Here is a 16,458-nt window from a genome sequence, read left to right as displayed (position 1 = left end):
ACTAACCGTAGTAAACTGGTCGAATTAGATGTACTTGTTTTACTTCTGTACTTTTTTGAAAAAGTCATTTGTTGTCCCGGTCACACGTAAGGTTTTGGCCTGGGAGAGGGATGGATCAGGGGCGCAGCAAATGGGCGTGATCTCACCGCAACATCTGGGAAGCAGCGCGCACCCGTCCCCGATCAGTCCCTAAAGCTGGAAAACCCACTGCAAAAAAGAACCTCCTACAGAGGAGGACTTACCAGGAACGCTGCATCAAGCGCGGCTGTAAGATTGCCGGCGCGCCCGTTGTCCGGAGCTATCCAGGCTCCAGGTCGAACTGCGCATGCGCACACATGTGCACTATGGCTGCTGCGCTCTGCCTTCAGTGGGTCCCCCCCCCGTGCTGGGGAGGAACTGCGCGGCGGCTCAGGGGATCTATGTGATCCCGCCGCCGCGTGTCTCTTTTGGTGCGGCTTTCAAAAGCCACACTTTGCCCGTGCTCCCCCCCCCCCCGTGTGGCAGGGGCCTGTGTTGTTTTAGGGGGTGCAAAATATTTAACCGCGGAACGTATGGGAGGTCCTGGGAGTAGGTTGCCTACCTCCAAGTGGTACAACCAGTACAAACTATGCAAATAACCGTGATATAACCATGGGCACTCAATGAAATTGCTGAGCAGTAGGGTTAGAACGAATAGAAGGAAGTCCTTCTTCACCCAAAGAGTGATTAACACATGGAATTCACTGCCAGAGGAGGGGGTGGTGGCTACAAGCATGGATAGCTTCAAGAGAGAATTGGATAAACATATGGAGCAGAGGTCCATTGGTGGCTGTTAGCCACAAGGTATAGGTAGGAACTCTTAGTCTGGGGCAAGTGATTGTCAGCAAGCTGCCATTCTGTTTTCTGTGACCTCTGTGTACATATCCTTTCCCTGTTACACCCGGCTTGGCTTCTATCATCCTGTTCCTGCTTTGGAATGCAAAAGATAACTGCTGGAGGTTGTGTGGGGGAGAAGATGCTGTAATGCTTGCCTATTGATTTTCCCAGGACTACTGCACCTGTGTTTTGTCTGATGTTCTGCCTGGTTCTCATCACTTCTTCCCAAACCTTTAATAAACATCTCCTAATGAAGTGCTGTTTAAAATATTTATGGGCATCCGCTTTTTCATACTCTTCAAATCTGGAGTCTTTCTACTGGTATACAAGTGGTGTGCAATCCCTGTACCCCTCTCGTCTCCCCTGCCACATAGCTAAGTTCCCCAAACAACAAGGCAGGCCATCGGTGGTGACAATTGTTCACCTCTTGATTCTAGACCAGGTGGGTCTTGTTGCCCAGAGCACCAGCCTTGGACTTGGAAACACTGTTTGGACTCAGTCTACTCATGTAACATCTGGACTTAGAGAACCGATGCTTGTAAAAGTGCTTCGGCGATGTGTTTAGATTCTATTATTTTATCCTTGCTGTTCAAGGTTTGAAAAGTACGCAGATGGACGAGTGATTTCAGCTTAACGTACTTTATTTAGAGCAGAACAAGACAACCTAAGCCGGCTCGCAGGCCGGCTTATATCCCCTGTGAAACCACGACACAGAACACACACACCCTTCCCAATAGGTTATTTACAGTGGCCGAGAGTCCCATAGGCTCTCAGCCAGGAGCCTAGCCCTCGGATAGGCGCGGGCTAGGATCTGCATAGTCCATTGTTCCTCTGAGTGAAGCTCGACGTTTGCGCTTGACCGCGTGAAGCCGAAGCTGGTCACGCGATCGGAACTGGATACATTACAAGGTTCTTACATTGTATGTATCTGCACATTCTTTTTATTGCATCTGCTAGCTCACGCCCAGCCCAATTATTTAGTACAATTCGGTCTTTGACAGCTCTGCCACAGGGCAGGCAAAATGCTAGGGAATTGGACATCGGCTGCGAGGCTTTTGCGAGCTATTTCGCAGATAAAGTCCTGGCGCTCCGCCACGACCTCCCCGCCACAATTGAAACAGTGAGCGGACTTGAGGCCCCTTGCACGTCTTTGGTTCCGGGTTTAAAGTGTTTCAACCTACTCAGCCTGGAGGAAGCTGACAGATTGCTCGTATCTTTGCATCCAACCACAAGCGACCTTGATCCGTGCCCCTCCTGGCTCATTAAAGCGGGCCATGAGGGGTTCCAAGGTGCCCTGCGGGAGATTGTCAACTAGTCCCTCTTGGAGGGACGGTTCCCCGGGGCACTCAAGGAAGCGGTGGTCTTGAAAAAAAATCTCTGGACCCAGCCGAATTGGCCAACTATCGGCCGGTGTCCAATTTGCCCTATTTATTGAGAGGGAAGTGGCGTTACAGCTACAGGGCTTTCTGGATGACGTTTCTATCCTTGATCCCTTCCAGTCTAGCTTTTGCCCAGGTTATGGGATGGAGACGGTGCTGGTCACCCTGACAGATGACCTCCGTAGGCATCTGGATCGAGGTGATGTGGCGGCACTGTTGTTGTTAGATCCGTCGGCCGCATTCAATATTGTCGACCACCAGTTGCTGGCCCACAGCCTCGCTGACGTGGGGTTTCAGGGGCTCACCCTTCAATAGTTTGCCTCTTTTCTCCAAGGTCAGGGACAAAGGGTGGTGATAGGGGATCAGCGGTCCCGGAGGCATCCTCTTGAGTGGGGGATACCTCAGGGGGGGTGCTGTCTATATGCGCCCCCTTGCCCAGATAGCCCGGAGTTGTGGGCTTGGGTGCCATCAATATGCAGATGACACCCAGCTCTATCTGATGTTGGGAGGCCAGTCAAACTCCACCCTGGATGACCTTCATCGGGCGTTGCAGGCTGTGGCTGGTTGGCTCAGACTGAGCCGGTTGAAACTAAACCCGGCAGAAACGGAGGTCCTGGGTCTGAGTCAGATCAGTTCAGGGCTGGGGCTCCCTGTCCCGACCTTCGATGGGGCGCCTCTGGTGCCAGTGTCCAAGGTTAGGAGTTTGGATGTGCTCCTGGATTCCTCCTTAATGATGGAGGCCCAGGTGGCAGCCACTGCCAAGACGGCCTTTTACCACCTTCGGCTGGCTCAGCAGTTGATCCCTTTCCTTGACCATGATGACCTGGCCACAGTGATCCACACAACGGTCACCTCAAGGTTAGACTACTGTAATCCTCTCTACATGGGGCCGCCTTTGTCGCAAATCCAGAAGCTGCAGCTAGTGCAGAATGCTGCAGCCAGGCTGTTGATGGGTCTCTTCAAGTGGGAGCACATCCGGCCTGTGCTGAAAGCGCTGCACTGGCTGCCAATAGCGTACCGGTTCCGCTTCAAAGTGCTGATTCTTACCTTTAAAGCCCTATATGGCCAGGGTCCAGTCTACCTAAGGGACCGCCTTTCCCCACATGTTCCCCCAAGGGCACTACAACTGGGGAGTCAAAATCTCCTGGTAATCCCAGGCCCCAGGAATATCAAATTTGCTGTTACCAGGGCCAGGGCATTTTTGGTGGCGGCTCCTACCTGGTTGAACGAGCTCCCAGAGGAGATCCGGCCCCTGCGGGACCTTGCGCAGTTCTGCAGGACCTGCAAGACGGAGTTCTTCCGCCAGGCCTTTGAGTAGGAGCCGCCGCCACCATTATTCCACCATCGTTACCCCTCATCATCGCACCTCGATCATCAATTGTGCGGATATTCAATGGGGTGCGAGACGTTCCTGGATGAAGATGGGATGATTGTGTTGCTAGGAGGTACGTTGTTGGCCTGGAATTAATAACTTTTACCAGACCCCCATCTTGCAACCACTGATTTTGTGACATCTAGAGCACCAACATTTTAGTGTTTTGTACTGTATTGTTTTATTCTGTTTTTATCTGTTTTAACTTTGGCACTTGTGCCTCTTTGTTAGCCGCCCTGAGCCTTCGGGGAGGGCGGGATATAAATCCAATAAATAAATACAATTAATAAACTTTGTGATATTCTTGGGTTTGGGGGCTTCAACCTGCCTTCAGCTGCAAAGGTGGGAAATGTTGGGAAAGTTGGTAAAAATAGTTAGATATTCAGAGCTTGCAATGGATCTTTGTCCACTGGAGAGGAGGCATATTCTTTCTGTGTAAAAATCTTTATTTATAAAGGGAAGGGTGCACGGGAAATCGACAAAACAACAAACACTTAAATCCTTACTGTTACAAGCACAAATAACAGACAGACTGCACCACACAGTTGGTAATGGAGATTCTTCTTTCTTCTTGATCCTAGAAGGAAATCACCTGAATGCATTAACCCAAACTCATTTGTTACAAAGGCCAGCTCTGACATAAATGTCACTTTGTTGGTCCAGGCCATGTGTGCCATAAAACATAATGCCAGGCACCAGAGATCTAAACCGTATAAAGGACAGCAGCTGATAAGCTCCGATTTGGTGTATCTTCACTGGAAGGCCCCATGAGCTGGGAGAGGGGTGCAAAGGAAAACCCATATGGGTGGACTGGAAAACCAGTACTGCAGCACTGGGCAGACGCTCCCACGCTGCTTGACTGCTGTGGATGAGGTTGTTCTGCCATGCTGAAGCCACAGTCAGAGTGGCTCCATCCACTTCCCCCCAAGCAGTCTCCCACTGGTTACTCACAGGCCGCATAAAAGCCCTGCATTAACCAATGATTGTTAGTAAATAGGCTCCAGTTTCCCGGGCTTTCTCCCCATGAGCTTTGTGCCACGTTCCCTTCCAGGTCAGTCTAAACAATAGCACACAAGTTAAACACATTAACCCTATAATGACTGGATTTAGACCTTGCAACACACATATTTCCAACAGGAAAGGCAATGGAAAGCCACTACTAGAAGGAACTGCTTCTGAAATCCTCATCTGAATTTTTCCTTAGATTCTGAAGTTCTGAATTACCCAGTCTTGTTTCCAAAGTGGAATGGAAGCATTAGGAATATTCCATTACTCTTTTTTCTATCCTGCCATGTTTTGGAATACAGAACAGGGCACACATGGTTGGTGTGTCTTTCATTTTCTTCACCTCTTTTTCTCCCCTCTTCACGGCCAATGAACTCTGGCACCGATGCCCAGGAGAATATGGGCACATTGCATCAGTTGAACATTAAAGATAAAGAATCACGGCGCAGTCAGGTTCCTTCCGTTTTCTCCTGCTTTTTTGCAATGTTTTATCAATGCATACTTTGACAAGGCATATGTATAAGACAGTCTTTCAAATAGACAGTCAAAGGGAAATGCCCGGGAAATTTAAAGAAACCATGCATAATCCAATCCCAGAATTAATTTTACAAGTTCTCCTAGACAACGTTGCACTCAGGAGGAGTGGAATATACATCAGAGCTAACACAGGCAGCAATAAAGTGTAATGTATTCAATAGCTGCCATTGAATGCATAACGTGTATGTAAATCACCTCGTTGAAGTGTCATGTAAAGCTTCGTCCTGGGCTAGGATCCAAATCCCGCCAATCGTATTGGAAGCCCAGGAAGAACCAACCAATCAGGTACCAGCAAGCTCCCTTAGCGGTGTCAGCAAGCTGCCATTCTGTTTTCTGTGACCTCTGTGTACATATCCTTTCCCTGTTACACCCGGCTTGGCTTCTATCATCCTGTTCCTGCTTTGGAATGCAAAAGATAACTGCTGGAGGTTGTGTGGGGGAGAAGATGCTGTAATGCTTGCCTATTGATTTTCCCAGGACTACTGCACCTGTGTTTTGTCTGATGTTCTGCCTGGTTCTCATGTACTGGGCGCGCAACCGTTTCCTTAGCCCGCCAGCGGGAAAGATATTCATTGGATCTGTATCTGTTTGAAGTTCCTTTATTATGCTTGACCTAACTGTGTATCCCCAGTTCTAACAAAGAACGTGTTTGAGTATGTCTTCAACGCTTTGAAATAAATTTTGCTTTTCTTTAAAACGTGGATTTATTCTCGATGCTTGGGGATCCACAAGTGATGCATTCGTGGTTGCTTGGGGGGGAGGCAACAGTGGGAGGGCTTCTAGTGTCCTGACCCCACTGCTGGACCTCCTGATGGCACCTGGTATTTTTGGTGACTGTGTAACAGAGTGTTGGACTGGATGGGCCATTGGCTTCTCTTATGTTCCAAGATAGTATTCTATGAAAATTTCATGCATTTACTATAAAGATTTTTAACATTAATAGATTTTAGCAATACATCTAATTCCTCCATGATGAACAAAATGCTATTAATAGAAGTGGAGAAATTATGTGGCTTTGACTGCCGAGAGGAGGGGTTGCCACACAGAACTTTGAATGGATGAAGAAGTCGACAATTAGAAGTTCAGAGTGACTATATGGACAGTTATTTGACCTCAGCACTTCGTTCATTATGGAGGAATTATATGCAGGGCTCTTTTTGTATAAAAAGCCCAACTCATTAGCATAATAAGCCACACCCAACAGCAGAAACTCATTAGCATATTAGACCGCACCCCTAACAGCACAGCTCATTAGCACATTAGGCCGCACCTCCATGTTACCAGAAGTGTGGTTATCCAGCCACACCCACCTTTTGCTTGTTATTCTGTTTACCTTGTTTGTTGTCAAAACCCAGGGCTTTTTTGTAGCAGGAACTCCTTTGCATGTTAGGCCACACACCCCTAATGTAGCCAGTCCTAATGAGTTTCTGCTTTTGGGTGTGGCCTATTATGCTAATGAGTTCCTGCTGGGCGTGGCCAACTTGGGAGCCAGCCGGAACTCCATTCCTGTGCGTTCCTGACCCAAAATAGCCCTGATTATATGTATTGTGAAAATCTATTAATGTTAAAAAATCTTTATAGTAAATACATAAAAGTTTTCATAGAATAATATCTTAGTAATTATGTATCACGGTTGTCTGTATAGTTTGTATTGGTTGAATTATATCACTGTGTTGGTTGTTCAACTTCTCTTACGATTTCACATAATTTGTAATTTGTGGTGGCAGGAGATCTCCTGGGATTACAAGTGATCTCCAGGTGACGGAGATCAGTTTACCTGGAGAAAGTAGCTCTTTTGGAAGGTGAAGTTTAGGGCACTATACCCCTTGGAAGTTCCTTCCTTCCCCAAACCCCGCCCTCCACAGGCTCCACCCCCAAAATCCCCAGGTATTTCTCAACCTGGAGCTGGCAACCGTATCTGGGGGTTTTACACCCTATTTAGGATGTTTAAAAGTCACAGTGATACATGGAACATATATTTAATAGAGGATTTCCAGCTCTGAGTTGGGAGGTACCTGTCCTGGGTCAGACCAGACTCAACCAAGACCAAGGGGACGAGACAGAATCACTAACTAGAAACGCAAAGTTGAGCGTTCAGTCCAAGAGTCATACACAGGGGAAGTCAGCCGAGGGTCCAAGAAGCAGGCGTAGTCAAGCAGGTCCGGGATCGAAGCCAAAGGTTCAGGAGTTGCAGACAGGAACAGGTCCGGGTAGTGTGGTGGCCTGTTTCCAGAAAGGTGTTTAGTTGCTCTCACGCCTTACCCCTCTAAAGCCCTGTCCTTTATTGGCAGCTCACAGCTGGGTCTCCTTGCTTGGGAGAGAGAGAGCGCGAGCCATCCATTTGGCTCATAAACCCCAGGTGTTCTTCTTGATTTGGCAGTCACTGGGCAGCGAGGCATGTGCTCCGCCTCCTCTCGCGGAGCTCCAAGTGCACCTGCTCTTCCTGCATTCCCCCGGCTCTGGGGAAAGAGGAGGAGAGGTAGCCTGTAAAGTTTCCCCAAGATCTTGGGTTGTTGAGATGCTGCCTCTCCAGGTTGCCTCTTCCGTGTTCCCAGTGCTCATGGGGCTGGAGTGCGTGCTGTCCTCGGCAACTGGGGCACTAGGACCTGCCTCCGCCATCGCAGGGTCATTGACAGCATCAGCTGGTTGAGTCTCAGAGGTGCTGACAGGGTATGTTATCAGCATCAGCTGAGTGATCCTCAGCTAAAGAAGGCTGGCCCGCAACAGTACCTGGAGATTTGGGGGATGGAAGCTGGGGAAGGCAGGGTTGGGGTGGAGGGTATAGTGCCATAGAGGCCACCCTCCAAAGCAGCCTTTTACTCCAGGGGAACTGATCTCTGTCATCTGGAGAGCAGCTCAAAAATGTTGTTTCACTGTTTTAAAATGTTATTTACTTATGTACTATGTATTTCAATTGTGAACAAAAATAAATTTAAAAATCTGGAGAGCAGCTGTAATTCTAGGAGATCACCAGGTCCCACCTGGAGGTTGGCAACTCCAAGGAGATTTAAGCGCGTGCTTACCTCTTCCATGGAACGCAGTGAGATTTAGAGGAACTGTTGACTGAATCAGCCTCCGCATATGTGTATTTCACACGTCGGATGAGTCATTAAATGAATTCAGCTCATCTTCGAACAGATAAAATATTGTGAAAAGGAAAACTCACAATCCAGTGGCAGTCAAACAGCACAAATATTCTTTTTCTAGATGTGGGCCTGAATCCCTTGACAATACAGTGCAATGCTTTGTACATTACAAACCTTTCTTCTGCTACACAGTAATGAAATATGCCGCAACTGGGAATCAAGTCAAAGGATTCCATATTATTTAGGCAGCTGAAATGCTCTCAGTAAGATGGAAAGTTTTAAAATGGCCATTATGAATACATCTCCTTTTCCGAATAAATTACTAGAGGCTTGGTAGGGTTGCCTTCTCCGGGTTGAGAATTTGGGTGAGGAGAGAGTGAGGAAGGTAGCGTTTAGAGAGGATATAGACCTCAGGAGGGTGTAACGCCATATAGTCCACCCTTCAAAGCAGCTGTTTCCTCCAAGTCAACTGACTTCAGAAGTGTGAAGATCAGGTATATTCCCAGGAGATCTCAAGGTCCCACCTGGAGGTTGGCAAACCCATCATTCAGGAGGAAAAGCAGCAATTAACCATAGTTGAAGGACAGTATGGGTTCAGTGATATAGCATGTGTACTGCAGGATTGGAAAGAAACAGGCACCTCTTTTATTGAAATGGTCCCAAACATAGTCCTCTTAGGGGCTGCCAACATCTTTCCTAGCACTCACCAAGTGTTTTTAGAAAGTGAGTGGGGCCATGTGGGGCTTTGACCCAGGAAGGCTTCTGATTGGCCATTGGATTGCTTGTGCAGATTTTTAAAAGGTTGTTTTGGCAGCAGCTGTCCCCATAGCACGACAGCCAGTGTGGTGTAGTGGTTAAGTGCACAGACTCTAATCTGGGAGAACCGGGTTTGATTCCCCTCTCCTCCACTTGCAGCTGCTGGATGACCTTGGGCAAGCCATAGTTCTGTCAGCCGTTTTCTCAAGGACAGTTCTGGAAAGAGCTCTCTCAGCCCTGCCTACCTCACAGGGTGTCTGTTGTGGGGAGGGAAAGGGAATGGAGTTTGTAAGCCGCTCTGGGACTCCGAGTGAAGGGTGGGGTATAAATCCAGTCTCTTCTTCTCTTCACTGTGTGACTGAAGTTAAGCTGTGGCAGCCATTTCGTGACTCTGCCTTCTGCAGCTGCCATTTTCTGTGTCTACCACAGCATGTCAGAATTCCACAGGCGCCTGCGGGCTCAAAAAGGTTGGGGACCCTTGGTCTAAGCAGCATTTAAGAGGCTGGCTAGAGACGGGAAAAGAAGCAGCACATAGCCAAGTTCTAACTTTTAAGCAGGGCTTTTTTTGTAGAAAAAGCCCAGCAGGAACTCATTAGCATAATAGGCCACACCCAACAGCAGAAACTCATTAGCATATTGGGCCACACCCTTGACAGCACCACTCATAGCCTATTAGGCTGCACCCACATGTTACCAGAAGTGTGGTCATCCGGCCACACCCACCTTTTGATGCTTATTCTGTTTACCTTGTTTGTTGTCCAAAGCCAGGGCCTGTTTTTGTAGCAACTCCTTTGCATGTTAGGCCACACACCCCTAATATAGCCAATCCTAATGAGTTTCTGATGTTGGGTGTGGCTTATTATGCTAATGAGTTCCTGCTGGGCATGGCCAACTCTGTTCCTGTGCGTTCCTGCCCCAAAATAGCCCTGCTTTTAAGAATTCTGACTCCTACAACCTAACAGAAACAGAGAGAGCTGTTTTTTTTTGGGGGGGGGGCTGTAGAGTTCCTGGCCACTGGTCAAACCATGCTATGCTTTGCTTGCTTTGCTTGCCATAGTTATTGGGGGGAGGGAATTCCTAAGGGGAGGGGGGTTGAGTAAATGAATGAGAGAATGGGACCATTGCTTCTAGAAGACATAACTTTCTTCACAAGTCGCACCTCCTTTCCCTTTCCCAGGGGAAGGTGTCCTTGAGAGCTTCTCTGTGCCAGCTTGAGCTGCAGATAACCAAGACATATATCTTTCACTTAGTTGGGATGGCAACGTTAGGCATGGTATGAATGCGACGTATGCTTGGGGAAGGAAGGGGCTTTCATTCGAATTATCTATATGAAGCTTGTACCCGCCAAAAGTCTTCAGTTCTAACACAGTGACTTTTTGGATCTTGCATATATATATCTCAATAAAGAATAAGAAGAGATTGGATTTATACCCCACCCTTCACTACCCAAAGGTGTCTCAGAGTGGCTTACAAACTCCTATCCCTTCCCCTCCCCACAACAGACACCCTGTGAGGTAGGTGGGACTGAGAGAGCTCTGACAGAAACTGCTCTTTTTCAAGGACAGCTCTTATCAGAACTACGGCTTGCCCAAGGTCATCCAGCCAGGTGCGAGTGGAGGAGTGGGGAATCAAACCCGGTTCTCCCAGGTTAGAGTCCGTGCACTTAACCACGACACCGAACTGGTTCACCGGCTCACCAAACTTATCACTGCCAAGAGAGAGTTGTTGAGAGTAACTGGACTGGGGGGTCTGACACTACCTTTCTCCTCCTTTTGTTTGTCTTTATGCTTTTGTTATTTCTCTTTCAGCAGTCAATCGTCCTTGCTCCTTTACCTCTACTTAGTTGCCACCTCTACTTAGTTGCTAAAGGAGCGAAAAATAAGCATAAATGAACAAAGACAGGGATTCTGTGCTGTTCCGTCTTTTTTTTTTCTGGTTGTCTACAAGAGATCAGTCCACCTAGAGAAAATTGGGTGCTTTGGAATTTGGAGTCTATGGCATTGTTCCCAATTGAAGTTCCCCCTCTCCAGACCCCAGCCTCCTCTAGCCCCTTGCCCGAAATTTCCAGGTATTTCCCAACCCAGAGCTGGCAACTCTAGTTGCTTGTAATCAATGTGTTCTCTTTCATCTTCCAAGGGGATTGATTGGGGACATGGTAGTCCTAAATATGATTATTTTTTTAGAATTGCCTTTGATCCTGCAGATGCGCAGACGATTGTTGCCAAAATCTGCTTCAAAACATTAACTCAGATGGTGTCACGTTTGCTTTCTCTACAGAACCGAGTTCCCACTATGTCATATCTTTGAAAGCTTTTAACAACGCTGGGGAGGGAGTCCCTCTCTATGAGAGTGCCACCACCAGATCTCTGACAGGTGAGTCAAACTGGCTGAGCTGCTCTATTGACCCATGTTTCTGCCATACTGTTGAACGTGTTCAGAAACTGATAAACATGGAAAGTAAGTGGAATCATAAACTGGAGCAACTTCATTGATGAGTGCCACAAGGAGTGATTCAAATGTGCAGTTTGCTGCAAGAGCATGTAGTGATGGCCACAAACATAGACAGCATTAAGAGGGGATTGGACAAATTCATGGAGGAGAGGTCTATCGGTGGCTATTTGCCATGGTGATTAAAGATAACCTGCACATTTAGAGGCAGTCAACCTCTGAATCCCAGTGCCAGGAGGAAACATTAGGGAAAGGACTCAGCCTCTATGCCCTACAAAAAAAAAAAAAAAAACTGGTTGGCTACTGTGTGAGAGAGGATGCTGGAGTAGATGGACCACTGGTCTGATCCAGCAGGGCTCTTCTTATGTTCACATGCACTGAGTTCACACAACAGAGAGACTATGAGCACTGGCTCTTATCTATCATTTGATTACCCATCCCTTGATTTTGAATCGAGTTCATTGAAAAGTATTGCATTTCAGGAGATATAAAGCAGTTTTATTATTTTTATGTATTTATTTATTTATACTTTAAATTTATAGACCGCCCTTCCCTGAATACACAGGGCTCAGGGTGATGAACAACAGTAAACAGTGATGTATCACAGTGTCTGTGATGTTAGGTCTATAATGGCTGGTCTGCATATTCAAATCATGGAGTTCTGAAGTCATCAAGGGGTAAAGATACATGTCAGTGAGCTCCTCCTGTGAGAAGGGCCCCTGAAGGGATGGCTCTGTGTCCAAACCACATAAGTGGTTGCTTAGAGTTAGGGATGGGCATGAACCTCCTTTTTGTGACTTGCTTTGGTTCATTGTTCATGGCCGAACAACGAAACAATACAAACTGGGAGGTTGGTTCATGGAAAGCAGTGGAGAGCAGAAAGCAGGGGTTCAAAGGGGAGGACAGGACATAATTAATTAAATAATTAATTAAATGGCTTGGAACCATTTAAACCCTTGCTTTTTGTTCCCCACCACACAGCTTTTGTTTTGTTTTTTTTGTGAGGAGCAGAAAGCAGGGGTGTAAATGGCTTCACACGCCTTAAAATTCGTGGAAGTTCATGGTGGCTCTTCAGTTTACGAACTTCGGTTTGCAAACCACAGACTGGCCAAAATTAATCACGAATTTATGTTTGTGAGTTGGTTCATGCCCATCCCTACTTATGGTAACACAACAAGGAGGGTATTGATGCACAGCTGGGGCTCACTCAGTCCCCAAATCTTCTGCTCTTCACACCACCACCAACTGGGTCCAAGCTATACCCCTGGGGCAATGGGGTCAGCTTGGACCCAATTGGCAATGAAGTAGGAGGAAGCAATATGTGTCTCTTGCTCCTGCTCAGAAACCAAACTTTGCACCCACTCAGTGTGATTCCACTTTACAGATGTTATGGAAGTGACCCGTCATGCAGAAGCAGTTTGCATGGTTGTCTGGTAACATATGAATCACCCTTCTGATGCACAATGCTGACCAATACTGTTGGGATATTTTACTCCAGCCATGACAACCAACTCCGATAAATTAGACTCTGTGCTAAAATAAGTCAACTGTGCTTTTCTCTGTATTTAAATAGAAAGGCCAGCGAGAGAGCAAAATGAAATCATTATACCTCTCAGAAATGTATTACATTTTCCCTAGTGACAGTAAACTACATACGGGCTTATGACAATGCTCTCGAGCAGTATTACTTTTCAAAATGCCAGATCTGAGCATAATTCGAATGTCTAAAGGCTACATTAGAGCAATTCTAATACTGTCAGCATCCTGGAGGGGGGAAAAACCACCCTAGTTTTATTATTTCTCTTTTCATTTATAACTTTTACTATATTAAAATTAATTGGTAGTAGAAGCCAGCAATAGTCAGAGACATAGATAAGGGTTGGGCACAGTGCTCCCTCTAAGCTGCGTTAGTGTGAGCTAGCTCATGGATTTTTAGCCTCTGGTTCACACATTTCTAGGAGTTGCGGTGGCTCAAGTGGTTAAGACGCTGAACTGCAGGCTGTGGAAGTTCAGTAGTTCAGCAGTTTGAGACCCGGGTGCCGCATGACATAGTGAGCGCCCATCTCTAGTTCCAGCTCCTGCCAACCTAGCAGTTCGAAAGCAAGAAATTGCAACTAGATAAATAGGTACCACTTCGGTGGGAAGGTAACAGCGTTCCGTGAGCCTTGGTGTTTAGTCATGCCGGCCACATGACCATGGAAACGTCTTCGGACAGCGCTGGCTCTTTGGCTTTGAAATAGAGATGAGCACCACAACCCTAGAGTCGGATTCGACCGGCTTTCGAGCAAGGGAACCTTTACCTTTACTTTTTATCACACATTTCTGTCTTAGCTCAGGAAGGATGGCTCCAGAGAAAACTAATTTATGGAGCAGCCAAATCGCTCGCTCACAACTTTAATGCCAGCAACTCACAAAGTAGAATTTTTGCTCACAAGACTCCACAGCTTAGAGGGAGCATTGGTCGGGCATTAGAAGTCTCACTCTCAGATGACACTCCAGCAGGGCCAGTTCCAGATTTCAGTGAGGCCTGGGCAGAAAGTTCCAGGGGGCCCCTTCCCCTCCTCTGCTTGCCACTGTATCCTGCCACTCAACCTCCCGGTCCACCTGCCTTCATTCTCCTCCCCCACTACCTAACCATCTGTCCTCCTCCCACTCACTTGCTTATTTTCCAGTCCTCCCAGTGCTCACCCACCCTTCCCTAACAATGTTGGGCAGTACATGCATCTAGGAGTGTGGGTGGCGGGAGGGCTCACAACAAGTTGATGGAAGCAGGGGAGTTGAGCGGGTGGAAAGCAGTGGCAGTGGGCCCCACCAGGAAACTGGGACCTTAGCAGTTGCCCAATCTCAGGATATGTTGACACCGGCCCTGCACTCCACTATGACTTTATGGCTTTGCCACTGAGTAGGGCTGCCAAATCCCCCCGGGGGGGTAGATTTCCCCCCGCTTTGGAGGCCCGATTTCCACCACCGCGGAATCGGGCCCCAGGGGAAACCCCACCCCGGCGTGCACGTCAGCCGGATGTGACGTGATGACGCCGGGCACGCTGGGGGCGGGGCCACAGCCATTTGAGGGGAAAACTCTATGTTTTCCCCTCAAATGGCTGTGGCCCCGCCCCAGCGTGCCCGGCGTCATCACGTCACATCCGGCTGACGTGTATGTGGTGCGCGCAGGCTTTGCACGCGTGCTGAGGACGCCGAACGGGAGCCCCCCGTTGCAAGGTAAAAACGATTTGGCAACCCTACCACTGAGAATGGCGCCCATCATCCACACCTCTTCCCATGCCTCATTGCATATACATTGTGCACAAGGTTCTTAATTAGGAGGAGGAGGAGGAGGAGGAGGAGGAGATTGGATTTATACCCCGCCCTTCACTTGGAGTCTCAGAGCGGCTTACAAACTCCTTTCCCTTCCCCTCCCCACAACAGACACCCTGTGAGGTGGGTGGGGCTGAGAGAACTCTGACACAAACTGCTCTTTCAAGGACAGCTGTGCCAGAGCTTGTGACTGACCCAAGGTCACATCAGCAGGTGCAAGTGGAGGAGGGGGGAATCAAACCCGGTTCTCCCAGATTAGAGTCCGCACACTTAACCACTACACCAAACTGGCAGAGTGGTTCCTCAGTGGAACAGGCTTCCTGGGGAGGTGATGGACTCTCCTTCTTGGGACGTTTTTAAGCAGAGGCTAGAGGGCCATCTGGCAGCGATGCTGATTCTGTGAACTTAGGCAGATCATGAGAGAGAGGGCAGGAAGGGTTCCATCAGTGCTTAGTTCTCATGGTCCTCTCTTACATGCCCAGGGAAATGCTGACCGCCACTTTGGGATCAGGAAGCAATTTTTCTCCAGGCCAATTTGGCTGGGGATCCTGGAGGTTTTTTTATCATCTTCTGGGCATAGAGCAGGGGTTACAGGGTGTGTGTGACGGGGAGGTATTTGTGAATTTCCTGCCTTGTGCAGGGGGTTGGACTAGATGACCCTGGAGACCCCTTCCAACTCTATGATTCTATTATACTAGATTTCAAATGTTACTCTTCCTAAGCACCTTAAAACAGTTGGAATTGCAGCAATTGTAATATGGGGGCGTGTTCACTCAATCCGGAGTTCATTCTTTGCCAGTAAAAAGGTCCCGGGTCCAACTCCAGGCAACTCTGGTTTAAAATATCTTGGGTAGCAGGACTAAGCAAAAAAAAAAAAAAAAGGTCTCTATCAGAATACCTGGAAAGCTGCAGCTTCTGCCAATTGGAGTAGGTAATATGCGTTTACATGAACCAGTGGGTCATCTCTGGAAAAGGCCATTCCTTGCAGAATGTGAAAAGCAATTTTGATTGATGTCCTTAAGCAAGATCCCTTTTGCAGGTGGAGAGAGCTTTTTGCTGCATGCAAAAGAGCAAGGAAGCATTATATATCCATTTGTTTGCCCCCCAAGCCAGAAATAATGAGGCAGACACAAGTGTTGGGTTTAACTATAGGGCCACTTTATTAACGGACAACTTTAGCTGGAACCAACGGCAAGGGCAAAACAGAATTGCGTTATGGTCAAGGCCAGAGGTCAAGGACCCCTCCCTTACCTATGTCAATAGGGCGAGCCACCCTGCCCCGGGTGGGAGCCCACTGCAGGGGCTACCATCCGGCCGGCTAGCCATTGCAAGACAACCCTGTAGCCCCATCCCCCAAGCCGCGAGGCTCAAAGAGAGGACCTAAACAGGGCCGTCCCGAAGGCAGTCCGTTTTCCCCGCCCCATGCCGCAAGGCACAAAGGCTGTACTCACAGGACCCCTTCAACCCAAATATGGGTGTCGGCTGGTGCTCACCGGACCGCAATCTGTATACCGCATAGCAACCTGCCAAAATGAAAGTGACCGACTGAACTAACTCGACTTGCCCTCATAAATACCTGCATCACTGCCGCAGTGCAGGGTAGGCGAAAAATACCCCCTCCAAATGCCAATCAGGAAGGGGTGAAAAAATTCCTACCCGGCCCCCAAAAAACTGGACGACCAGCAAACGCCTGCACTACAAACAG

The 16,458-nt window shown here is 48.1% G+C and overlaps 1 protein-coding gene across 1 annotated transcript in view; it reads left to right on the top strand.

Annotated features, from left to right (window-relative positions):
* The window catches only part of DCC (DCC netrin 1 receptor), a 591,220-nt gene that overhangs the window by 394,327 nt on the left and 180,435 nt on the right, over positions 1-16,458 (top strand). Inside the window, exon 12 of the mRNA XM_015428299.1 lies at positions 11,268-11,363. Coding sequence (XP_015283785.1) covers positions 11,268-11,363 — 96 coding nt within the window. The remainder of the gene's footprint in view (positions 1-11,267; positions 11,364-16,458) is intronic.

This window comes from Gekko japonicus, unplaced genomic scaffold (genome assembly GCF_001447785.1).
Source record: "Gekko japonicus isolate JY-2015 unplaced genomic scaffold, Gekko_japonicus_V1.1 scaffold614, whole genome shotgun sequence".
Taxonomy (NCBI): domain Eukaryota; kingdom Metazoa; phylum Chordata; class Lepidosauria; order Squamata; family Gekkonidae; genus Gekko; species Gekko japonicus.
The sequence above is the reverse complement of the archived record's forward strand: the minus strand, read 5'-3'. Positions and strand labels throughout refer to the sequence as shown.